Source organism: Rattus norvegicus, chromosome 13 (genome assembly GCF_036323735.1).
Source record: "Rattus norvegicus strain BN/NHsdMcwi chromosome 13, GRCr8, whole genome shotgun sequence".
NCBI classification, from domain to species: Eukaryota; Metazoa; Chordata; class Mammalia; order Rodentia; family Muridae; genus Rattus; species Rattus norvegicus.
Window position 1 is genome coordinate 74,659,300 of NC_086031.1, and position 27,166 is coordinate 74,686,465.

The 27,166-nt window shown below is 42.6% G+C and overlaps 1 protein-coding gene across 9 annotated transcripts in view; it reads left to right on the forward strand.

Moving 5' to 3' along the window:
- The window catches only part of Tnr (tenascin R), a 421,034-nt gene that overhangs the window by 374,159 nt on the left and 19,709 nt on the right, over positions 1 to 27,166 (forward strand). For all 9 annotated transcript variants that reach the window (XM_039090392.1, XM_063272049.1, XM_039090391.1 and 6 more), the window contains 9 exons: positions 528 to 617; positions 1,844 to 2,107; positions 2,771 to 3,040; positions 4,164 to 4,283; positions 5,203 to 5,349; positions 7,914 to 8,033; positions 10,557 to 10,700; positions 11,295 to 11,425; positions 12,324 to 12,456. In XM_039090392.1, the coding sequence (XP_038946320.1) occupies positions 528 to 617; positions 1,844 to 2,107; positions 2,771 to 3,040; positions 4,164 to 4,283; positions 5,203 to 5,349; positions 7,914 to 8,033; positions 10,557 to 10,700; positions 11,295 to 11,425; positions 12,324 to 12,456 (1,419 nt within the window). The remainder of the gene's footprint in view (positions 1 to 527; positions 618 to 1,843; positions 2,108 to 2,770; positions 3,041 to 4,163; positions 4,284 to 5,202; positions 5,350 to 7,913; positions 8,034 to 10,556; positions 10,701 to 11,294; positions 11,426 to 12,323; positions 12,457 to 27,166) is intronic.

The window sequence follows — 27,166 nt, forward strand, 5'->3', positions numbered from 1 at the left end:
TAGCTCTCACATACACAGTCATGAAACTCTTCCCAGGCCCATGTCTCCACCATCCCTATTGGTTACATTCTCTTCACACTTTCACAGTTTAAGCAAGAGACTATTTCATTGTTTTAGCCAACCTGAGACACATACACACAGGAGAATGTTCTAGGCATGACCGTTTTCCCAAGGACACTAATGGGGGCAGCCTCTCTGCATTTCTGAGAAGGGCCCGTAACAAAAAGCCACTCGACTCTGGCCAGTTCAATTCATGACTTCATATGGGTTTTCCAAGTAGCAAAATTGGGATTCCTTAATAGGTAAAATTAGGAGCAAAACTGAAAGTGGACTAAACAAAATCTGAACAGGAATTTATGAGAATTCTCTTCTCTCCTTTTAGTCTTCTTCATTTCATATACTTGTATGTACATGTATATGTACCCATGCATGCAAATACACATATAGAGAGAGACAGAGACAGAGATAGACAGACACAGAGAGACAGACAGAGAGAGAATAATGTTTGTTTTTGCATCTACATATAGATCTGGTTCCAGGCACAGAATATGGAGTTGGAATATCTGCGGTAATGAACTCGAAACAAAGCATTCCCGCTACCATGAATGCCAGGACTGGTAAGTAGGAGAATGGTGAAGAGGATGACTAGGCTATAAGCATGTAAGACTCGGGTGTGTGAAGGCTTGTACTGTCAGGATCACCATGGGGTACCCCTCCCAGTAAACAAGGTCCCGTTGATAAATATCACCTAGTGACAGCATCTATCCTATGCCTGACCTAACATCTGAAGTCACATCCTATTTACCACAGATCCACAATCCTGTGTTTGATCCACAATCAGAAGGCCTTCAGAGTAGATGTGAAAACTCCCCAATAGACTGATGCTGTAGCAGATTGTATTTCTATCTATTTGATAGCAGGCAGAGTGTGCATCCTCAGTCTGCAACACAGGAGCACCTAAAAAGGTCATTGGAAGACAAGCCTAGACTTGGAAACATTCTATACAACTCCAGAAGAGCATTAAAAAAAATCTACGTAAGATTCTTACTGCTTTGAATCCAACAGTTTCCCTTCCAATTCTTTCAGAAATTTCAAAGTCACGTCAGTAAGCTTAGATATAAGCATCTCGAACTGAGCGGGGTGGGGTTTGGATCAATTCCTGTCTCCAAGGTTCAGCCTGGCATAAGCAAACTTGCTAGAGGATTACACTAACAAAAGAGTCTCCATTAGTCCTCAGACCTATCCACCTGAGGTTAGGACAAACCAAAGAAACCTCCAAGTGGGGGTGGTGGTGAGGGGGTTGCCATGAACACCTTTTCCTGTCTGGTAGTAGTTCCTCTTTCCCTGTTTGACTTACCAAGCGAGGAGGAATGAAAACAAGTGTAGAGCTCTAGCAAATCAGCATCTAGATCTATCCCAGTGGGGGATGTATCCAGTGTCACTGCTAATAACGCCTTTCTGCAGATTGTCCATCTGTTTACCACATCGCTGGCCATCTTTCAAAGGGAAGCTGTTAAACAAAATGGGAGAAAAGTATCAACCATGACAAGCTAGGGCTCACGCTCATTAGGTCTACTTGACAGCCTGGAGACACACAGGGTAGTCCAATAACTAATAACTGTCCTATGGAGCCAGTGTGAAATAGGCCAGTTGCCAAGTGAGGTGGTACATGCCTGTAATCTTACACTTGGGATGTAGAGGAAAAGGATCAAAGTGCGAGGTCAACCTCTGATGGATAATGAGTTCAAGATCTGTCTAATCTAAATAAGACCTCGATTGATTGATTGATTGATTGATTGATTGAATGAATGAATGAATAAAATAAACTTATTTTAATCCACAGAGCTTGACAGTCCCCGAGACCTCATGGTAACAGCCTCCTCAGAGACCTCTATCTCTCTCATCTGGACGAAGGCCAGTGGTCCTATTGATCACTATCGAATTACTTTTACTCCATCTTCTGGGATCTCCTCAGAAGTCACTGTGCCTAGGGATAGGACTTCATATACACTGACAGATCTAGAGCCTGGAGCAGAATACATCATCTCCATTACTGCTGAGAGGGGTCGGCAGCAGAGCCTGGAGTCTACTGTGGATGCCTTCACAGGTACCAGGGCAGCAGGCATCTCAGTGAGGTTCAGAAGTTATTAGATCTGAACACGAGGCTATTCAGACGTCCTAGACTTCCAAGAGAGAAAATTAAGAGATGTGTAAGGGGCCGGGGGGTGGGGTGGGGGACTAACATATGCATGAAAAGAAAATGTTTGAGACAAAAGGGAAAGAATGAGCAAGGATCCGAAATTTTATGTCAGATTTCTACAGCCTAGACACAGAAGCCGATTTGTCTATCTCTGCATTAAATCAGTGGGAATGCTAAAGCTCTCTGTCATAGTTTTCTGAGTTAGAGGTTTTAAAATCCTGGATACAGGGAGGGGGATGGGCTAGGGGGCTTATAGACAGGAAAGCAGGAAAGGGAATAATAGTGGAAATGTAAATAAAAAACATCCAATAAAAAATTAAAAATTAAAATCCTGGATCCATATTATGAATATTCATCAGAGATACTTCTAGTGTTATTAGACTTGACTGTTCAGTATGTGCCTTGGAAAGAGTGGACTAGCCTGGACTGGAGTGGGAGGAGGAGGTAGGTCCTCTGAGCCAGCAGGTGAGAGTATAGCCCTCATCATCATAGAGGGAAGTCAAGAATCTCGGCCCAATGGCCCGCTACCACACATATGCCTCAGAGCAGCCAATCTTCTCTACTTTGCAGGCTTCCGCCCTATCTCCCACTTGCACTTTTCTCATGTGACCTCCTCCAGTGTCAACATCACCTGGAGTGACCCATCTCCCCCAGCAGACAGACTCATTCTGAACTACAGCCCCAGGGATGAAGAGGAGGAGATGATGGAGGTTCTCTTGGATGCCACCAAGAGGCACGCCGTCCTAATGGGTCTACAGCCAGCCACTGAATATATAGTGAATCTCGTAGCTGTCCATGGGACAGTAACCTCTGAACCCATAGTGGGTTCTATCACTACAGGTGAGGCTGGAGAGGTTGAAGAGGGTTCTCACTTCAGCCTTTGAAAAGCCAATGCAATCTAAAAAAGGAAGCATTCAATAAACAGCAGACTGAGTCTGTGGCTAATAGACTTCTGTGAGTTACTTTGAAGCAGGTACTTCTTCCAGCCCTGCATAAGAGACATAGGATGAGAAACTCCCATTTGAAAAGTAGGAAAGGCCCAATGCTCTGCAGGCTCAAGTCTTGGATGTATTGGTCCTAGATTTACCAATCTAGGAAAATGCCCTGGAAAAAGCTTGTCTCTGAGGGAATCCTTCTAAGTAAAAAGGTGATGTTTCTATTCTAGAGAGCCATCTCTTGACTGCCTAATAAATGATTCTTCCTCAGAATTAACAGAGAGCTAGCATGTAACCATGTAGTAACCTGACATTCAGAGACAGGAGCTGATTTGCACTGTTTGGAAGACTTAGAACTCCTAGATGAGTTGGGTCATTTCCATTTGGTCATTTGCAAATGCAATGCCAAAATGACATATTTGTACATAAAAACACGTATGATTAGATAGTTCCCTCCATACTGACAAGAACTCACAAATTGGAAAAGTATGTTAGTCTGCTAGTGCAACCCCACAGTTTAAGTGCACCATAAATATGCACCATAAATAAAATATAACTTAGGAAAGTATATTTGTTTAGGATTTGTGCTCTAAACTCTCTCTACAGTTAATAGGCAATTTTTCCAAACTGAGCCAAAAGTAGATGATAAAAACTAAGAGAGAGTAGCAGAGTTGACTTTTTCCAGGAGAAGTTTCCCTTCGAGAAGATAATTATGTGATTCTCTATTTGAAATAAAACACATGAACTTAACAGGAAATTTCTAGTTGGTCTACATAAGTAGTAGTTGCTGCACAGAAACACAGATCTTGCCAGTTTAGCTTCCTGTTGTTAGGACATTCATGACTGGCTTTAGCTATAGCTACAATGTTACAAGTGTGACATCACACTGTCATTTAGGGATGCCCAGTTAGTTGTGTAGGGTTATGCCTGCCTGAGGGATATTAGTGGATCAACACAAATCTAGGAATAGATATTCCATTTTCAAACTGTGCTTCTGTCTTTTCCCCACAACTCCCTGATCTTTGTAGGAATTGATCCTCCCAAAAACATCACAATTAGCAACGTGACTAAGGACTCCCTGACAGTTTCCTGGAGCCCTCCTGTTGCGCCTTTTGATTACTACCGAGTATCCTATCGACCCACCCAAGGTAATGATATGATCTTGTTTCTCAAACATAAATAAGGCTCGAAGTTGGTTAGAGATGATTATGGGGGCACAACCACAACCACATGGCATAGGCCCCCTCTGTAGCATAATCCCTCAAAATGAGAGTGTATTGATGAAGAAAAACCGAGAAACCATGAGCTCACCAACTCCTCTCAAAATAGGCTTGATTATCCCACCAAGAGAGCCAAACACTTTTACCACTGGAAATAACTGGACACCATTAGCTAGGCTACACAATGAAAAACAATGAATTCTAAACGACTTTATCAAGAGCCAGCACTACATGTACTATACAGAGCATAAAGTCTAAGACTAGAATCCAGGGTAAGGATAAAGACCTAGCAGAGCCAGATGGAGCCCTGGAGGGAACCGCAATGATGTGATCCTAATTCTACTATTGTCGCCAATGTATGAGTCAGAGAAACTGGCAGAGAGCTTGCCTGTATACTGCCAGTTCTTGCTGGTATATGAGGCATTGTTAACAAAGTGGAGGGAATGTTCACTTCCAGCCAGAGGTAGGACAGTTTCCAGGCTACCTTTCTCTGGGCTGCATAGGATACTTTTTGCAGCTCTGCTCACTCTGATATACTATACCCTGTCACTATACTGATATGCCCACCTCAGAGAAGACCAGTCTGATAGAAATCTACATAATAAATGGCTCATTTACTTTTGTTCCAAGAAGCCCATAAAATGAAAGAGTGAGGCCAGCATATAAGATCTATGTAAACCCCATAATTACCATCTTATGAATCATTTATCTGCCTTCCCTTCCCCATTGCATGCTGAGCCCACATCCATCTGTGCCTCATGACCCACTGTCCCAATGTACACGGAGCCATGGACCCGCTGATGAGAGAACTGTTGAACTTTTAATGATGGATTTTGTTCTTCCTCAGTGGGACGGCTGGACAGCTCTGTCGTGCCCAACACTGTGACAGAGTTCACAATCACCAGGCTCTATCCAGCTACTGAATATGAAATAAGCCTCAACAGTGTACGCGGCAGGGAGGAGAGTGAACGCATCTGCACCCTGGTGCACACAGGTAAACACACATGGCTCTTTTGTTGGGTGTCCAGTCAGGACATAAGCAGCGGGCTTGAAACAAACACCGGAAGCAGAGTGAAATCATTCCAGCTCATACAGCAGATACTGGCTCCAGGGCCTGAGACGACATTCCTTGGCTCCTCTGACTCACTGTCCTTCAGGACAAGTTGTGGTTTCTCTCCCTACAGACTGTTCTGTCTAATAATAGGAGCTTGGTGAGTCAGACTTGAGGAGAAGTCTTGCTGGTTCAGGTTAGGAATGTTCACGGAACTTCTACTATGAAGAATGCCCTTTCCAAGATGCATGATGGAGATAGATTCCACAGCAAACATTTGAACCATTGGATCTCTTTAAGATTGGGTGGGGGGAGAGAAACATCAGAGAAAAGTTGTTATTCCAGTTTCAGGAAACTAGGGGTAGGGTGAGATTATTCGTCATACATAACCATCCCATAGGTGTGTTGTCTTTGCTCCAAGGAAAAGACTCTAAGTTCTTCACCTGTATGAAGGCAGTAGAGGTGAGGGTGGCCCTTCTTAGCATCCCCAGAGGCTGTCAGGAACACTATATAATCCTTGTTCTCCTGTAGGCTGACTAAATGTCCTTTGTGTCCTCAAAAGGAGCTCCAGAGGAAGGGAGGTGGGGAAGAAAGATGAACTTTAATATGGGAAGTAGGAAAGAGAAATTCTTCTACCATGCCTTCTTCAGAAAAGGAGCTCTGGATAAACCCAAGGATAGGTCTCTCTTTCAGTAACTCCACTAGCCTTCCTTCTCTGGTCCTTAAGCAAGTACAGCACATAGAATTAGCAAAGATTTGCTCTAGATTCTGGTGGAAGGCACAGCCATCAGTTTCTATCGTTAACAGTGAGAACCTTCTAGTTAAACCATAGTTTCCACTACACATAGGAAAACATTTAGCCTGCCTCATTAAGAGAACACCTGGATTTCCCATCGCTGCTTAATTTCCCAAGAGATGGTGTTTTCTGAAGGAGGGAAATGTGCCTAAGAAATCCTCCTGCCTTGTAGGTCCCCTCACAAGAGCCAAAACAGCATCTTTTAACACAGTGGCAAAAACATTTTTCAGAAACATAAAAATGTACCTTTCTCAGGACAGCAGTCTCCCTCCTTCTGGATCTGCAACTGTATGTTAGATGCACTAGCTATGTTTTGCCAGTGATCATTAAAGTGGGCTTGATAAATGTTGACCAGAAGAAATGACCATTGAGCCAAGAAAGGCCTTTCCTGCCCTCCTGAAAGTTCTGCCTTATTTTCTCATTGAAAATCATAAAATGGACTTCAAGAGCACAATTTACCCCAGATAAGAGTGCTGTGACTCTGGCCAAAAGCTAACTCCTGAGCAGCAAACATCTCAAAAGCACAAACTCAGCAGCCACCAAGCGACACTGCCTTTCTGGTTAGCCAGACTGGTTCTGGGAATTTCCAGTAACTGTGCCACACTCAGAAGTGTCCTCATTAGTTGTTTAAAGCCATCACAATGATCTTAAAACTTGTAGAAATGACAACTCCTTCAAGAGATGGTACACATCTCAGAAATCACCCAACCTTATACTCTAGTAAGAGCTGAATTTAAAGACGTTTTTGAAAGTACAAATTATAAATAAAATCCAAAACATTAAATTGTAAAGGTTTTTATTTCTTATTCTTACTCTGGGAAAAGGAACAAAAGCAAAAAGAGAAGAGAAAAGAAAAGAAAAGCAGCAAATACAGCTCATTTAATCCAAGAACAGAGGTAGACCAATAGTAGGTCTTGGTTCCCAAGCATAAATTGTATGACTCACATTGAGTGAACATTTCAACTGTTTCTATTGCATCTGTTTCATAAATAAATTCCAACTTTATGAAAAGAAAACATGTAAGTAAATCCAAGAGTTACATGGGTGAGCAGAGTTATAATGTATTCATGAGCAAACTTTCTTCCCCTGACAGGCAATCTTGGCTACCCTAAGTTTGTACAACCCCTCTGGCTTTCTATGTAACCAAAAGGATGCCCAGAACACATTCCAGAGTGAAGCTTGCGGGTGGTGATGTAAGAAGTGGATACAACAACCCTGTGACCAAGTTACTGGCACAGGTCCACCATACTTCCTGAAGTTCACAGACAGAGATCTTTCCACAAAGTCACTCTTGCATGTGTGAAAGAACAAATGGGCTGAAAAGCAGGATTATCTCAGGAACTAATGAATCATAAAAATTTCCATAGCATCTTTATGCCATATAGATTGAAATGTCTAAAGCACAACAGAGTATTTTGAATATTCGACTTCCCATCGAACCCGTCAAAGAATTCTGCACACAACAATTTAATGAATCAATGTAAAAGAAGGACTTAGGGCAATTGGAAGAGAAGTGGATAAGGTAGAAAAAAGGGGAGAAAAGAAAGGTATTAATGGAGGCAGACAGGTAGAAAAGGAATCCATCTCCACTACATTATTTTATCCAGCACAGTGACAGATGTACATAACATAGGAAAATTCTGATGGTTTATGGCACTTGCACCTTGCAGTTCCTCTTTCTTTAGCCTGATATTCTCCTGTTCTTTTCCAGCCATGGATAGCCCCATGGATCTAATTGCTACCAACATCACGCCAACAGAAGCCCTGCTCCAGTGGAAGGCACCCATGGGTGAAGTGGAAAATTATGTCATTGTCCTCACCCACTTTGCCAGTGAGTGTCTGCAGGTTGGGGTGGTGAGGACTGGAGCTACAAGCCAGTATGGAAGTGAAGAACTGATTTTTTTTTCCCTGTCTGAAGGTCAAATCAGAAATTACCTTAGGTTGGGGAAATTTTGTAGCCCCCCAAGCCCTATAAAATTCTAAAGATTTCCCCCAACTCCTGTAAACAGTTGATGAGGAGAATCACAAATTCTCAGTCTGAGAAGTTCAAGGTAGACAAGCAACCAAGAACAAAAGCAAAATCAGAGCTAACACTAAGGACAAAACTCAGAACTGAGCTAGGATTTTCACCAAAGTGCTACAGGCAAGACAGAAATTTTCTAGGTGTTTACAGATCAAGAAAAATATTAAGCAATGTTTCTGTTGTGCTGGTCTTCCCTACCCACACCCAGCCCAAAAGTTTGAATCAATACAAAAATCTGAATATCAATGCTGCTCTTTTTTTTTTATCATTTTCGTTCATGTTACACTGTTTGAAGTCAAATAGAGACCTCAAAGCATCTGGGCAGTGGAGGTGGTGACAGAGGCAGGCAGATCTCTGACTTTGAGGCCATTCTGGTCTATAGCGTGAGGTCCAGGACAGCTAAGGTTACACAGAGAAATCCTGTCTCAAAAACCCAGAGAGGGTGGGGGAGACTCAAAGCAAAACAGAAGCATATTCCAAATATCTAGGCTTAGGGAAAATATTTCTTGGCCAAAATTAAACATGTGATCACAGAATCTTTGTGGGTTATAGTCAGGAATCTAGGGAAACAAAGATACCAGAGAACAGAAGGCAGGCAGACGTCTTGACTTTCAGAGACGAAAGAGAAAGCCAATTCTGCAAGCTGCAAAGAATAATTTATTGTCAAAGTTTGAGAAAATGAAAATGAACACAGTCTATCAAACAAAAGGGAAAGGCATTAGTCAGTACCGGATACCAGCAGGTTCACAAAGCTTCCTTGTTGGTTTTTTATTTGCTTTGGTTTTACAACTCTGTTAGCACATTTTGCATTTCAGATAGGCATTAGAAAACTGAGCATCACTTAACATTCAGTTAAGATGGAAACATGCATGCTAAACCCCGAGTTTGAGTTGATAGGAGTGTGGCTGACTGCGTAATCCTGCTCAAAGAAGAATACTCTGGCTACATCCCAACCCCTCTATGTTCCTGCACAGCCCATCTCAACTCCTACCATTCCTCTGTGGGTATCATGATCCAGCATTTCTCAAATCTGCATGCCTTTTTAAGCCTTTCAAATGTATACGGATTTGACCATGTGCCATTTTCCCCAGGAAGAAATTCTCTCCCCAAGAACCAGCCTAGAAAACCTGTCTTTCAGGTCTTAATGACAGCCCTACCTTTTCTAACAAAATACCCCTGATTCCCCTAAGGCAGTCAGGCACACTTGTTTATGGTGACAACGGACACTTCTCCGTCCTGTCCATTCACATCCATTCATTCAGCAAATGCTTTTGATAACCTCTCGCTAAGCCTAGGAAAATTCCGAGGCAAATCATGAGTTCTTATCTTTATGGAGTTCATTTCTAGTGATGATGCAGAGAAGTAAATACAACTTGACATGAGCTATGGCATGAAATGTGCAAGATGGAGCATAGTGAGCCTCACCCAATGGGCTGCCATAATTTAGGGTCAGATGAATGAGGGGAAGAAAGGAGCAGGATCCCAGAGGAAGTGAAAAGGACACAGGGGAATTCTAAGGGAAAGTGGACCCTTTCTGGATTTGGAGAGAGAGAAGTCTTTGAGAATCCACCATAGTTGAGTGCAGTAGAGCAGTGATGGACTGCAGGAGATCACAAGGGAGGACAGCAAAAGCATGGGCATTATCTATACTCTTCCAAAGGCTTTTAGATGGTTTGAACAAGCTTGTCTACCTTATTCCATTTACCTTTGGGTCACAGCAAACTTGAAACATCAGGTCTGACCTAGTTTGGAAATATGCATAATACATTTTGTCAAATGCTGAGTGATTCAGAAATATTCTAATTGTCTAAGAGAGGGCTTGGCTATAATCTGATGAACAGTTTCATTAACAGCTTGAATGAGTCCGGAGAAGACATGCTTACAAAATTTGTACATAAAACAAAACCATAATTGATTGAATCCACATTAAAATATTTTAATAAACTGAAACCGTGGTCCAAAATTCAACCAAGACAAAAGATGACTTGTAAAGGCAAATTCTGGGTCAAAATAAACAACCAGAGGAGTAGGGATAAAGCCATTGAGAGTTAAAAAACAGCCAGGTAAACAGGCACCGTTCTTCCTCTTTGCTTGCAGAGGCCTGAGTAGAAGGTAGAGACAGTTTTGACCTCCATATACAGAATACTTTTTTCTCAATAATAGTAATAATAATAATAACAATGATAACAGTAATAATAAAGATAAAATAGGATCCTTGTATAGAGTAATAAGCTTTATCATCTGTAGTTTTTGGAGAATTCTGGAGACTGAGTCCAGGTGGAGTGTTGCGATGTAGTAAGCTGTTCCTCGTGTGTATGTATCTGATTTCAGTGGCTGGAGAGACCATCCTGGTTGATGGGGTCAGTGAAGAATTCCAGCTTGTAGACCTGCTTCCTAGGACCCACTACACTGTCACCATGTATGCTACCAGTGGACCTCTCGTGAGTGGCACCATCGCCACCAACTTCTCCACCCGTGAGTACAGGCTCCTGCATGGCTGCCATCCCTGAAGGATTATATGAGACCTAAACTGGATGCTTCCTTGTAATGGAGTAGATAATGAACTAGGTTTTGGTGCTCTGAGCATGTTTGGGCTGAATGTGGTCCCTGTATCACTCTGCTAGTGCACACGTCTGTTTTTATACCCAGGATCTATGTGATAATAGCAGAGCCAGACAGGAAAATTATCTGGTACAAGAAATGCTGAGCAATATGAGAAAGCTTGATGCAGTCGTGGGGAGCTGCTGGGTGAAATCATGACTGGAAGAACATTAGAACAGATTAAAGATACAGGGCTGCTTCAAATCCAAGCACTAAACAGTTAAATGGCTTCAGGTCCTAGGCATAAAGAGTTGTATTGGAAGATGCCACACCCAAGCTTAGAGTCCTTCTTGGGATGCAGGGGCGGGGATTGCTTCAAAGAAGGACAGCAGCACCCTGCAAGTTCTCATCCAAGCAAGAACTACAGTCAGCATCTGAGCAGTGTTCTAAATGAGATTGCCATGCCTGGAATCAAACGAGGAAGAGCTGGGGAGGCAAGGACACCCTAGCATTTTCTTTTCTTTGCAGTCCTGGACCCTCCCGCCAACCTGACAGCCAGTGAAGTCACCAGGCAAAGCGCACTGATCTCCTGGCAGCCACCCAGAGCTGCGATTGAAAACTATGTCTTGACATACAAGTCCACCGATGGAAGCCGCAAGGTAAGCATTAGCTGGAAAGGGGAAAAGCCATTTCTTCTATGTGAGGCCATGTGGAAACTGACCAGTGGAATGACCTATGGAAATTGCAGGGATGGAGAAGGAAGCAATTCACAGGCAACCAGTGAGGTTTCAGGTCCTAGACACACAGCCTGCTATTAAGGAGAGAGCCCAGGTTTGTGGGCCAGGAAATACTCAAGTTGTGGCTTTGCCATTGCTCTCTACCCACACTGAGGTAAAGCATAGACCCTCTGTGTGTCAGCATTCTCTCCGGAGAGTCTACCTTGCAGCAGCACCAGGTGGTCCACACTCAGATGCAGAACATGAAGAAATCCTAATCCTATGCTCTCTGGATGATCTCTCACTCCCAGGGCCAAGCAAATCCGAGCCAGGTAATAAACCTCAAAGGCTTCTTATGCCTCGATATGCATTATAAAAGCAACATCTATGTAGCCTGCAGTAAGGAGATGATCAATTGTGATTTTATATCATCAATCTAAACAACCCACTGGGTTCCTCGTTAGCCTATCTTCCCTTACTGCAGGATCCTTTCTAAAAGTGAAGGCAGAAAGACGTTAGATCTCGAGGGCAAGCAAAACTGGTCTTTTTGATGGTGGTAGGGAGGCCTAGGATTCTGCTTCCTCAGCTTCTTGTGCTGTACAGTAAACCCAATGCTGTCTAAAGCTACCGGTTCAATAATCCTGGTCCCTAAATTTATCCCACGTGCATTTGTGAGATAGGAGCTGGTCTGAATCTCACATGGGAACTGCCCTCCCTGCCTCTTGGCAGTATCCTCCTTACTGCGGGATGGCGAGGACAGCATTGCTGACCCAGCTTCCATGCTGTCCCATATTGCAAGCTGGCAGCCCCCTCCAGCCTCCGTTATTCTGGCTCTCTGCAGGAGCTGATTGTGGATGCTGAGGACACCTGGATCCGACTGGAGGGCCTGTCGGAGAACACAGACTACACAGTGCTCCTGCAGGCAGCTCAGGAGGCCACAAGGAGCAGCCTCACCTCTACTATCTTTACCACAGGTGAGGGACTTGGAGACACTTTGAGGCCTTCTGTTCCCTACATGACATCTGACTCCTAGGCACCTCTGCTGAGCCTTGGCCTGGAAAGAGCCTATTAAAAACACTCACCTCCCTTTTTCTTCCTTCCCCTTTCCTAAGGCCTCGGCAGAAAATCCCCATCGCCAAGGTTATCATGGAGTCACCAATCTAAATCTGGGGTCCATGAGGACCAACTAAGTGAGTCAAGTAGAGAGGTCAGGTTGCTTGTTGTTCCAAATTCCTGCATGTCATTTTAGAAAAAAACAAACCTTCCTTTTCTCTCTCCTTCCCCTGATGCTGTCCTCAGCAACACTTCTAGTAAACGTAGCAGAAGAAACCTTCAGTACTAAACCCTCATAAATCCTCAAAAAACTATTTTTATATATCCAGTATCTCACTCAATCTTTGAAATTACTGATAATACCATTTGAAAGGGCAGGGATAGAAGCTAGGACATAGCTCAGTGACAGAGCATTTGCTTAGCATGTATGAGGTCCCAGGTTCAGTCCCCAGCACTACCCCACCCCCACCACACACACACAGAATATGGTTTAATGGAATACTTTTACCTAACATGATCAAAGTCCCAGGTTTGATTCCTGGCTCCATCACAAGAGTAAAATGAAAGGACCTTTGGAACTCAAAGACGTACATGGCTGTTTAGCAAGCGCTGTACTAAATATAACATGTGCGTTAGTTAACAGTAGTTAATTCCACTGTCACAACAGCCTCCATCCTATAGACTAACTCTTTTTTTTACAGGCAAAGAACGTAGGGTACAATGGAGATAAGATAGCTCATCCAAGATCCTGTACACTTTAAGTTAGAAAGTTGAGATTTGATCCCAGATGGTCCCTAGAATCTGAACTGTTATTAAGTCCTTTCTGCACCTCCATGGCATCCCTCTATAGATTGTGATTTGTAATTGCCCATCCAGCTCAGCCTGACTTTCACGTTATGGGGATAAGGGTATGTCCTGCAGTGAGGCTAATAAGAGTATCCCCCAGCCCCTAAACACGTTTCCTGCATCCTTGGAGTACCATATTGATGTGTCTTCCTCAATGTCCCAGAGTCTTATCTTCCACCTCAACAGAAGCCACAGGGACCCCCACCCCTCATACCCTTCTCTCAGTATACTTATTCCAGATGACAAAACACAAAGTTGGCCAAACTTCAAAGTCACTCTTGGGCAGTAAAATAGTGAACAAGTCCCTTTCCTTTGTTTTGTTTTGTTGTTGTTGTTGTTGTTGTATTTGTTTGTTTATTTGTTTTATTTTTATACTTTTCAATACATTAAAAGTGTCTTCAATGACTTCATTGGTCCAAAGCAAATCTTTTAATGGAAAAATAAATAAACTGTGATCACACAGCAAAGAGAACACTTGTTATCTCTGCTAAGGCTGAAGTCCACTTTACTATTTCAAAGACGTCTTAATAAGCACTAAGGTGTCACCTCTTGTTCAAACCCAGCCCTGTACACTCATAGGCAGGGTCCTTTATGAAGCCAATACTTAAAGACCAGTTAGGAGGAGTTTTCTGCTGAATTAAATTTTTTTTCACCATAAAAAGAACATAGTGAACAGAGGCTCCCGCTTTGCATGTTTATTGGGTTAAAGGAATCGTTTTGTCACCAAAATGCTCAGTGTCCTATGAGCATTTTATCCCCACCCTGCTAATGTCACAGCTGACGGTAGTAAGCGGTGTGTCAAACATCTGAAGTTTCTGTGGTATCTAGAGCCGTGGCCCCTTTTCAGGTTTCTTTGGACAGAGAAGTACAGTGGTTTCTGTGACCATCACTGCCTTGTCTTAGATGCAGTCCAATTGGATGTGAGACTCTAGATCTAGCTAGGGTCTTGAGAAGATAAAATCTCGTAGTAATTAACAACTCACATGGAAATCTGGAGAGGAGACTGACTAGTGGTTTTGCTCGATGGGCAGTGCAGGTGACAGACCGTGTCTATTTAGGTTGGTTTGTTATTTTTTTCATGACTCCAGGCTCCTTAAACATAGCCAGGGGAGAAAGAGAGAGAGGGAGAGGGAGAGGGAGAGGGACAGGGACAGGGACAGGGACAGGGACAGGGACAGGGACAGGGACAGGGACAGGGACAGGGACAGGGACAGGGACAGGGACAGGGAGGTAGAAAGACAGAGGGAGAGGGAGAGGGAGAGAGGGAGGGAGGCAGAGAAAGACAGAGAGACACAGAGAGAGACAGAGAAGAAGGGAGGAAAGGGAGAGAGAGGAAAAGAGAAAGAAAGAAAATTGAGGAGCCCACCATCTATGCAGTGAATATAGCTACCAGCTGAGATATTCACTCCAGGGTAGTGCTTAGGATACCAACAATGGACGTACCACCATCCCCCTGATATGGAGCAAAGGAGTATCAATGTTTCGGGGTTGTTGCAGTTTTAACGGGAAGCTGAAATTTAAGTCACTGATGCATCCTAAACCCTGCTGGCTTTGTTTTGGAGATTTATCAGAACCCACTGAGACAACTAGATGCTGAGGGCTGAGTGAAATTTCTTGGGCAAGAAATAATGCATGCCAATATTCCAGGTACAAAGGCTGGTACATCGGGATGACAGATGAACTGGAGGGTTAAATCTCAGCTTCAGAGTACAGAAGTAGATATATCTTGATATAAAACAAAACCAAAAAAACAAAACACTAAAGAAGAATCTTAATTCCCTACACAGGGGAAGCTAAAAAGAGGTGCATCGTGTACAATATGAAGGCAAAATCCCTTTCAGGTTCTGTCTGCCACTACAGTACAAATCTTTCTGGGGCCATCACACTGGTCTGCAGTGTCTACTTTCTGCCCCAGTCCCTGCCCCTCTACCCTTTCTGCCTCTGCCAAGAGGAAAGTTAATGAAAAAATAGAATACAAGGGTGTTTGCTTCCAAATGGCGGGGTTAGGGGTGTTACAGAAAAGGGTACGCAGTCAAAGTGAAAACCAGAATCTCTGCACCTGATCCAAGATGGAAAGGCTGCCTGTCTGGACCCCGTGGGCATGAGTTAATCCCGCTGAGGAAGTCTGGGGAACACTGAAAGTTCTGTGACAGTACACCAAGGCTGAAGGAATTAGAGACTAATTTCCTTGTGCCTGAGAGCATCCTTTCCAACGTAACTGACAGCATCTGCATTTCCCACTTTACTCCATTCCGAGGATGGGCCAATCCTGTGAGGGTTTTTGGTGCCTTTTCTGATGGACAACAGAGTTTAAAGGTTGGCTTCAAAGTGGCCCCCGTGACTGACAAACACCCTGTCCTGGAATGACCAAGACTCACTCAAGCAGATGCTTATATAATTAATGGTCTGGGAAAGAGTTAAAATGCCAATAATTAATAATGATAATTTTTCTTTTCTCTATTTATTGAAAATAGATACTTGTTTCTCACACAATATTTTCTGATTATGGTTTTCCTTTCCTCCCAGTTCCTCCCCAGCATGGTTATAGAAAAGAAGTGGCTGGCCTGGAAGCCTCCTCTACTCCAGATGCCTTTTCTTATGTTCATACCGCACGATATGAGCCCATTCCTATCTTTCCATCATGTTAATAGCTTCCTGTCCTCTTGTCTCTGGTGTTTGCACAAGACTCCGGGGGGAATTATATACAAGTGGTATGGGAGAGAAAAAAATATAGATACATTATTTATAATTTGCTGTCTCCTGAAATTTCATCCAAGGTCTACTTGTCTTTTAGAGACATGAATTTAAATGAGGAAACAAATATTCCCTGCAGAGCCACGGGGACTTGGTGAAATGATCTTCGGAGAGGCAGGTTTCATTGTCTCTTTTAATACTATAAAAGGCAAACAAGGCGCACGCTGAAGCGCATCCTCAGAGGCAGTGGATGCTATAAAAGGGTTGTCTCGACCTTGAGGTTAAGTGAAGAGGTAGCTAAAGATGAGTAATGAGATGAGGTTGTGGTTTTGTTTATTTTGTTTTTGTATTTTTATTCCTTTTTTATTGCCTTTACCCCCTGCTATCTTCCTTCCAGGTCAGGCTGGTCTGTGAAGCTTTCCAAGAAAATTTTGGGTCTTCTCTGACATAAAACTAGGGTTTTTTTTTTTTTAGGTTGTAAAATTGAATGAAAATTGGCAAATTCTAGACTCCAAAGCAGTGGATGGTGGACTTTAAAAAAAAAAGAAACATCATATGTAGCAGGATTTCTGTTGGAAAGGGAAGCCTGGTAATCTGTACATCCGGGCGTCACACATCCCTCTATCCAAGCAGCAGCTAAGGGGATTTCCCACTGCTCTGCCACTTACAGTTTGATGTTTTATTTCCAGGATAAACAAAAGAACAAAAGCTGCCTGGTAGGGAGAGGGAGAGAGAGGGAGACAGAGAGAGAGACAGAGAGACACACGGAAAGAGACAGACAGAAAGACAGAAAGACAGTCCCACACACACACAGAAGGCAGTCTGCCTCTCCTTTCTCTGACACACAGAGGGAGGTCTGCCTTCGCTTTTCTCTGAGGCCTGGCTATGAAGAAGGAGGTAAGATTCTAATCATACCATATGAATATCCCATCCCAAGCAAATAAACAGCTAAATGTTAGATCAAGGTTTGGATTGATCAAACTGCCCCCTTTATTGTGTGTTCTTGATATCAGCTTCTAGGTCCTCCCCATTCGCCCTCCGTTATTTCCTTTTGCCACAGTTTTTTTGTCACTCATATACAACCATTCCAACACGTCAAACCTTGCCTCTTGTTCCTGCCTTTGAAAAACATGTTCTTATCGAACCGTTTTGATTAGCAATGATCTAAATGTGCCTAGCATGTTTTGGATTATATGACTCATACTTTTTCTGTTTGGGCACTTGTACGTTCATCTGTCTTTCACTTCTAATTACTGTGAAATATTACCTGACAGGTGCCCATCCATCACTTTTGCCTCTCCACTCTCTCAAAGTCAGGCATCAGATTGTCTGCAACCTTTCACAATCCCAAAACGGTGCTGCATTCTGTGCCTTCAGTGTTTTATTCTGTGGACCAGTGAGGTGTGCAAACGTTGTATATCCAAAGAGGAATCGAGCTGGGTATATGTGTGTATAGTTTAAGTACTTACAGGCTGGACTCACAGGAATGCTCTTGATTTCTGGGAACACATATCATTCCTAATGACTTGACACAGTCCAGCCTGATCCAGCCTTGTAACTTCTGGCAGTTTGATAAGTATAATCGTATAATCGGTGTCTTATTACTTTTGATGACTCACATTAAGCAACAGTAAGCTTGAATTTAAGCATCTCTCCCCATTTGTCAGACATTTGATTTTTCTTTTGTTGTAAATTACCTGTCCGTGTCCATTTGCTTATTTTCCTATCAGGGTTCCCGATAGTATGATCCCATATTACTTGAATAATTGAACCTCTAACACCCTTAATACAAAGTCTTTTCTTACCAATACATCCAAATATTTTTCTTTGATATTGTTCTGTTCACTTTGTGGTTTATTATCATGCTTTGTCCGTGTCATATGTGGCATTCAGTGGGGATACCATTTCAATTTTCTTTATATAGTGAACCAGTTTTATCAGCATCATGCACTAAGTAAGCCATCTGTTCATTGATTTGTGTGCTTTCCTGTATATTAAGTTCACAATGCACATAATCTGTCTCTGAACTCTGAATTAGCTATTTTATATCATGCTCTATTCATCTGTTTTTTTTAAATCAAAGCCTAGAATTTTTGTGTTTATATGTAGAGTTAGTCTTAGTAATTTACACATGGTAAGACAAGCTTCCCATTCTCCATGTTCACTTAGGTATTTGATGACACGTAATTTTCCATAGATTCCATGTCATCTGAATTTTCCCATTTAGGTATGAAGTCCTCCAAATAAAATTTAGATTGGAATCGCAATATACTTGTAAGTTAATTTGAGAAGAACTGACAGCCTTATGGTAGCAAGTTATCCCTTCTAAAAGGCATAGACTGGATCTCCATTTATCTAAATAATCTTTATGTTTCTCACAATGTTAAATTTTCCCCCACAGCATTCCTGTGTTCTTGGTTGGTTTCAGGAAGCGTTATTATTTTTATTGCTTTGTGACTTGTATCTAATTAAAAAAATATTTTCTAGTTGATTATTGCTGATGCAGAAAAATACTATTGATTTTATATATTGATCCAGTATCTGGCAATCCTGCTGACTTTCTTCCTAATTGTAATTATCTATTGTTTCTATTAATATTATAGGTAAATATGGAGCTGGGGGGTTGGGGATTTAGCTCAGCGGTAGAGCGCTTGCCTAGCAAGCGCAAGGCCCTGGGTTCGGTCCCCAGCTCCAAAAAAAAAAAATATGGAGCTGGGGGGGTAGAGTAGTAAACGTACTGCTTGCTGTGCACTTATGAGGACTGGAGTTCTAATCCTGAGCACCCATGCCTTTGGCTGTATCTCATCAGTGTCTCAGGACTTTGTCCAGTCAGGCAGTCTAGCTGACTAGAGGAGTTCTGGGTTCAGTAAAAGAGCCTGTTACAAAAGACACTGACTTCTGGCATCCACATACCCAAGCATGAGCATGAATACAAGTGCTCGAATATTTTATGTGTTTTATATCATTAATGAATAAGGATTTCATTTCTGTACTTCACATTAACTGGAATCTCCAAAGCTCTCAGTGACTGTGAGGCTAACTAACCTTGACTTGTTCACACCCTTGAAGAGAATACAATCAAAACTTCAGCTGTGTAATCCTCACCAACTCCTATCCACCGCATCTCTTTAGCCCTGCAATTGTTTTCTAAAATAAAGAAAATATGTAATTGGCTGGGCCATGTATAAACAAGAATAGCACCTGCTCAGATCTGTGGTATGAAACACTCATGAAGTTATAAATTTTTCTCATATTTTGAGTTAGGAGTTTTTGCACTGAACTCTATCAAATGATAGTTTACTAAGTCGTGGTTTTTATCCTTCACGCTTACTGATGGCATGGCTTGTACTGGTAGCTTTTTTACAATACATGCCTTTAGTATCATTTAAAACTTTCCCCCAAATATGAGGTTTTAATAATTCAGATTTGGTTAACTCTCTTTACACAGTTTACATCTACAATCATAAAGAAAATAGCCCATCCATTGTTTCTGTTTATCTCTTCATGTTTTGCCAGCTTCTCAAAAAAAAAAAAAATAAAAAATTGTTCAGGTTTCAGTCTTACTACTGTTTTTTAATTTTTTTCTCTAAGACAGGACCTCACTATATAGCCTGCCTATCCTGAAGTCACTATGTAGTCCTGTCTGTGAGCCTCCCAAATGCTGGGACTAAAGGTGCACGCCACCACACCTGGCTCCTACTGTCTTTTCCCATGTGTATTCTGCCTTCAAAAGTCTAATGTCGGGGGTTGGGGATTTAGCTCAGTGGTAGAGTGCTTGCCTAGCAAGCGCAAGGCCCTGGGTTCGGTCCCCAGCTCCGAAAAAAAGAAAAAAGAAAAAAAAAAAGAAAGAAGCAAAAAGTCTAATGTCAGTTCGATTTTGTCCTGTAGGCGACTGAACTTTTCTATCTAGAGTCTCCTAGAATTTGTGTGTGTGTGTGTGTGTGTGTGTGTGTGTGTGTGTGTGTGTGTGTGTGTGTGTGTGATCTGTGCTTGTGTGCATGCAGGTGTACGTGCACATATATGCATGTCGAGGCCAGACGTCACCGTCAGGTATCTTCTTGGATTACTCTTCCACCATATTCTTTGAGACAGAGTCTCTCCCTGAAGAGCCCGCCAATTTAGCTGGAAAGGCTGGCCAGTGGGTTCTGCTGGGACCTGCCTGGCTCTGTCTCTGCCGGACTGAGATCACAGACGTAGGCAAACATGGTTGTCAGGTCCTCTTGCCTGGGTGGCAGCACTCTGCCCACTGAGCCATCTCCCCAGCCCCGTAGTTTTATTTCTTTTTTTTGGGGGGGTGGGGTGGGGCTGGGGACCGAACCCAGGGCCTTGCGCTTGCTAGGCAAGCGCTCTACCACTGAGCTAAACCCCCAATCCCGTTTTATTTCTTTTTCAATAGTCTCCCAGTTCATTCTAAGAGTTCATTCATCTTTTTCTCTCCAGTTTGACATCCCATGATGCTTTTAAATCTGCAGCATTTTATCTGGACTTCACATACATTTGACTGTATTATTCATTGAAGTGTTTCCTCCTATTTGTAAATTTTTTTTTCTTTTCAGGACTTCTATTAACTAGATGGTAGGACGTGTACACTGTTCTCGAAATCTCTTAGTGTCCTATCTTTTTCCTCTTCCCTCTTATCTTCTAAAAAACGGCCTCAGTCAGGTACTCCAATTCATTATTGATATTTTACCTGTGTCTAAAACCTTTATTTATCTCATCTGTTGCACTGTTACTGTAAACCCTATTATTCAGGCTTAATATTTCTGCTGGGTTTTAGTGTCTTACTTTCTCTCATGGTGAGGATATCTTTTTAACCTCTGTAAGTCAGGTTAGCATACCTAAGATGCTGTTTTAATAAGCTGCAGTAGATAATCGATGACGTAACAACTGTACTCTTTGTTTCAGAGTAGCTTTGTTCCTCGGGGCATGGATACTCTGTCCCTTAAGCCCATTCTCTCTTAGGGTTGTCAGACCCTCCTTCTGGTGGCATACTGGTCAAGAAAGACCAAATGCAGATGAAAGGGGCCAGACAATGAGTTATCTATGGCAACATAGGGAAGGAAGAATGGATTTCAAAACTCTCATCCAACCTGTGCTATCCCTTTAATACTGTTTTGTCTGACTGTTTATTGCAATGTGAATAACTCTGGCCTCACTGAGCAAATTGAGAAATTTATTTGATTTTACCTCTTCTGTTTCATGAAGGACTTCTGTTTCATGTATAAAACTAATGAGAGTTCATCTTCAAATTCTCAATCTGTTCTCACTAGCGAAGACACCTGAGCCTTGAGAATCTTTTAAATGTGGGATTTTTAACTACAAATAAACTTTGAAAAATAGTTGTTATACTCTATACATTATATTATTTCAGTTTGGGGGACATCTAGAAAACGATTGTACTCAGGGAATGGCCCCCTTCATTTAAGTCGCTGATCTTACTTATAGAGTAGTTGCACTACTGAACAGGGCAGAGATACAAGGCCACCTATTTTTGAAAGTAGTGAGTCTTATTGAACAGTACTATTTACTATAGATTATGACATTGCTTCTCAATCTATGAGTTGCAACCCCTTTGGGGTCATACATCAGCTATCCTGCATATCAGATATTTACATTACAATTCCTAACAAGCAAAACCACAGTGAGGAAGTAGCAGTGAAAATAATTTTATGGTTAGGGGTCACCACCAAACGAGGAACTGTATTAAATGGTCAAAGCATTAGGAAGGTTGAGAAAGCATTGCTATGAAATGATCTTATAAATGCGACAGAAAGATCTTACATGTCACCAGTCACAAGATTTGATTTGGCCCATTTTAAATTGTGCCATTGCACATGTCTTCAGAGAATCTAATTTTGTGTCCTCTGTTATTATCATAGGGGATGGATGCTATCACTCATGTGACACTAAACACCTAATAAATATTGATAGGGCACCTACTTCGTGTCGGGCTCTGTTCTAAATGCTAAGGATAGTGGTGAGAAACAAGTCAGATGCCTATCCCTGTGATTTTTTTTAATAATAAAGATTTCTTGTGCTGTCTTACATGATATAATCGAGATAGTTCAACAATGGCTGTTTCTCACTGAAGATGTTGAGACTGTATAAAATTTTTACTCATGGAGTAGAGGCATCAGAAAAACATACCACCATCGCCAAAGGGAAATTTTGTTCAAGTAGGGTTATGTCTGCAAAGGTAGAGCTGGGCATCTACTGGCTTCAGAAGAAGGTCCCTCTTCTCTTTTTTTTCTCCATCTTTATTAAATTGGGTATTTCTTATTTCCATTATTATTACCTTTCCCAGTTTCCAGGCAAACATCCCCCAACCCCTCTCCCTCCCCTTCTATGTGGGTGTTACCTTCCCCATCCTCCCCCCATTACAGCCCTCCCCACAACAATCCCGTTCACTGGGGGTTCAGTCTTGGCAGGACCAAGGGCTTCTCCTTCCACTGGTGCTCTTACTAGGCTATTCACTGCTACCTATGCAGTTGGAGCCCAGGGTCAGTCCATGTATAGTCTTTAGGTAGTGGCTTAGTCCCTGGAAGCTCTGGTTGGTTGGCATTGTTGTTCATATGGGGTCTCGAGCCCCTTCAAGCTCTTCCAGTCCTTTCTTTGATTCCTTTAACGGGGGTCCCGTTCTCAGTTCAGTGGTTTGCTGCTGGCATTCGCCTATGTGTTTGCCATATTCTGGCTGTGTCTCTCAGGAGAGATCTACATCCGGTTCCTGTCAGCCTGCACTTCTTTGCTTCATCCATCTTATCTACTTTGGTGGCTGTATATGTATGGGCCACATGTGGGGTAGGCTCTGAATGGAAGGCCCCTCTTCTTACACAGCAGGATTCAGTTACTGTGTAAGAAGTACTCCATCCAACACAGTGCTCCTTCTATCTGTTAGCTAAATCTTCAGTTTTCCAAAAGGCCTGTGCTTTCCCACATGCCAGCAATACCCTTCTCTACCAGTACATGGCTGATCTTGGTCAGTTGCTAAAGTAAGAAAGCTTCTGACTAGCACTTGTCAAATTCTACTCTATTCTAGAACCCCACGTCTCAGCTGCCCTCTTCGGCAGCTCCCAGGGTCACTGCACATCCACTCTGATGCCCTTCTAACCTCCCATGTTGGTCTCAGAGCACTAAGAACTTGAGGTCACATTTGTTTGGTTTTCCCACCACACCATGAGCCAACTGAAAGATGTCTTTGCTACTTTCGTGCATCCCCATCTCTTAGCCTGGTATTTAGAAATCAAGGGTCACTTTCCTATATGTCTCTTAAGTGAATAGCAAGACAACAAGCTGGTAAATTAGAAGATTCTCTGAGAAACTTGAAGTGATGGACTCAACACATATGGGCTGACTGACAGCTAGGCTTGGTCCACCCCCAAAATCTTATCAGTGACTTTGTAAATACAAGTCATTAGCTTTCTGTGGAGAAAAATATACTTTATTCTGCATTTACTGAGAAACCTGCTGTGGCTGATCTCTGAGGAGCCTGCTGATGTCACAGCTTCAGTTCTGATGCTGAGTTCATCAGAGTGGAGTCCATCAGCATGGCAAGCATCAGTAAGCCGAGGCTCTCTAAAGCTATTAAATCTGACCATTTTAAAGACTCCCCCAGGAAACAAAACAAGAGATGGCTGGGAAGGACAGAGAAGCCTCTCCTACTCCCCACTGGCATGGAGCCATCTGATTGCCCCATGTGTCTTAGTGTAGATCGCTGCTCACCACTCAGCAGGCAGCCTCTGACGCCCAACACAAACCAACTTCTGAGCAACTCTTCTGGTGAATGCCCTGGGCCTGTGAATCTCACAATTACATCTAGAAATACTTAACCATGAGACACTTCACTGTACTGGTCACTTGGCTCCCTTCTTACTTGGGAATAACCATTGCTTGTGCTTTTAAGAAAAATGCTACCCTATCCATCCAGGCTCCAGCTACTGCACCAGAAGGGAGGAGGGAGGACCCACTAGGTATGTGCTTGGTCTAAAAAGTTATTAGGATGATCAGTTTCAGGGTTAAAGGGAGATACTGGATTAGATTAAATGCTATGGCATCTGGGGAGTTGAAGTTGTCTGTGATTGGCCCTGATAATCTTCTAAAACATATGAATTCCAGATCAATTGGAATATGAGAATGCTTTTATGATTGTTAGCTGAGCCAAAGTCTAATTCCTCCAAAGCAGTAGGGTGAAATGGTAAGGGGTGGAACTTAAGGCTCAAACTTAAGGCCAAATAACCCCTCTCCTCTCCATCTCATCCAAAATGATAGTTGGAGTGCTCAGGACATTCTGGCTAGAGAAATAGAGAGATGAGAGAGAGAGAGAGAGAGAGAGAGAGAGAGAGAGAATAGATAGATGATAGATAGATAGATAGATAGATAGATGATAGATGATAGATATATAGATAGATATATAGATAGATAGATAGATAGATAGATAGATAGATAGATAGATAGATAGATAGATAGATAGTGTGTGTATGTGTGTGTGTGTGCGCGCGCTTAAGGAAGAGAGGAGAAAAATTAATTGTTATCTGCCCAATCATACAGATCTAAGCAGGGAGAGCTGGCCAAGAGGCCTCAAGGCACCATCGGATTCATCATTTCCTCCTCTTGGCTTCTGAAAAGAGAAAACTAAACTACAAACAGCTCTATCTGAATGAAGCTCTTTAGTCAGATACGGACTTCTGGCCTCTCTCCCTGCTCCACGTGATGACGTGATAGAACCGGGATGGAGCACAGGAGTCTGAATGATGACGTCCATAACTTGAGAACTCTCGGCAAGCCTTTGCTTTCTCTCATCAGATTAAAGGGATTAATAGCGAGTCTGAGACAAACTTGGGACGCTTTGAGGGCTGGAGAGAAGCTTCATGTCGAATCTTCTCCGAGTTCCCAGGGAATGGAAACTCCCAGGTTGCTGCTTCTGATAGTCTGTGAAAGCAACGTGCTTCTTGATTGCCTTTCCACTAATGCCATAGACTAAATTACGGCAAATTGAATCTATTAACAACCAGATGGCCTTGTAATTTGTCAAGGGTAAGGCAAGTGCACCCAGCAACCATGCATCAACCTCCCACACACTTGGATAGTGTCTCCACCTGCCAGCTAACTATAGGAGCTCAGAAAGCAGAGCATATGGTCCTCCCTCTCCAAGCATCATCTGAGACCTTTATCCCATCCATCTTTGACACTCCTTAGACACTTATCCCTTCAGTTGATCTTATTCTTATCTTCCAGCTTGAAAGATGAGTGAATGCCTCTTTTATGACAGCATCTTACATACTTAAAATTCCTCTTCCCCAGAACAAGTCAGCTGAACACATTACATGTGCTTACATTAAGTCTAACTTTAGAGAAACTAAGAATGGATCCGAACCCTCTTCAAGCATCTATAACATATATTTTAGCTGTTATCAATGAAGGAAAAGGAGTTTATGTAAAATTGCTTGCTTTAGTCTCTAAGTGGGTTTGGTTTCATTTGTGTATTTCAGTGAGGTTACTGTGGTGAGTTTTGAGGAAAGTATTTTTGAGGGGAGGACTCATGGAGTACTAAGAAATGCAGAGTTCTATCTCCCTAAGAAACTGGGCTGGTTTCTCCTTTGGGAGAAGCAGTGTATAAAGCAGCAGTGAGCTGGAGGTCAAGCACATTATGTGCTGATGTAAAAGGAAGACCACAGGCAGTGAGAGGCAAGTGGGCACACTGGTTGCTCCAGAGACCAGGGTCAAGAATAGCTTAGATGGCCAGAAATAAAGCCAGTGTTCCCAAAGCAACACAGAAAGGGGACAGAAGTCACTCATGCCTGTCCCTTGAAATGAATGTTAAACCTCAGAGACAAGTGAGCTATGAGCTTTCAGGAGGTCTAGGACATGCTGGAAATGCAATTCAATAACTTTTATGAAGCTACTATGAAAGTCACTTTTGATAGAAAACACTTAATTTGAACATAGTGCTTTCTGTGGTAACACTTGGAGTATTATATACTTATGTTAAATACAAAAATCAGTCACTCCTTGGATAGATGAAGACCCTTAAGAAACTAGATCATAGGTTACAGTCCCTCTGAAGAGTTGTTTTTTGAAGATTTATTTCACATTTTTAATTCTGTATGTATTTATGTCTATGCCTGTACACCACATGTATGCAGGTGCCCACAAAGGCCAGAAGAGGGTTTCCGAGCCCCTGGAGTGGTTGTGAGTCCTCTGATATGGGTGCTGAGAATCAGTCAGGTCTTCTGAAAGAGCAACAAATGCTCATAAACATGGAGTCATCATCTCTCCATCTCTGGTTGTGTTTATTGCTTTGATAGAGTTTACAGTACACTTGCCTGGGCTCTGAAAATGTGACTACAAGCCACCTGAATAAGCTACTCATGGACTCTTCCTGAGAAGTTTCCTTGTCTGATAAAATAAGTCTCCGATCTATACTGACCCACCTTCCTCTGATTCGCTGCCCTGCCTTTCCAAGGGGCTGGGTGTAATATCTGTAGTGTATGGGTAAAAATACCACCAGGAGATGCTATGGTGGCTAACACCTGCGATCTAGCCTCAGCTTCCTTTCATGTCGACCTCACTTCCACACAGAAACACAGTACTGTATCGTCTTCATTGACCCAGAAACCCACATTTACAGAGCACTCCAGCCACCATCCTCACATGACAGGCTGTGCCTTTAACTTGCTCTCTCAGCAAAGTCCCTCTGGTAGACTGCTCTCAGCCTGTCTGATAGGCACAAAACTTATCTCAGAGCCAACCGCTTCAGGATTTAAGCTTCTCTTACAGCTAATTAGGTATTGTTTTACAGATTGGGCTGTTCCTTCTGAAAGATGAGCTGCAATTTACTTCCCCTGCCCTGTCCTTGAATTAAAACTGAACTGTAAAACATGGCCAGTTGATTGTTCAGTACAATCAAGGGATTGCTTTGTACAAGGACTAGACGTTCATCACTGAGGTAATGCTGAACTTGTGTGGGCATTCCTTCATGGCTGCCATGTGAATGACAAAGGCTTTATTCTGATGTCTCCTTACCTTTGAAAGATCCTGACAGTGGTTCACTGGCCCATCTCTTAAACAATCACCGAGGGCAATACCTCCTTTTCA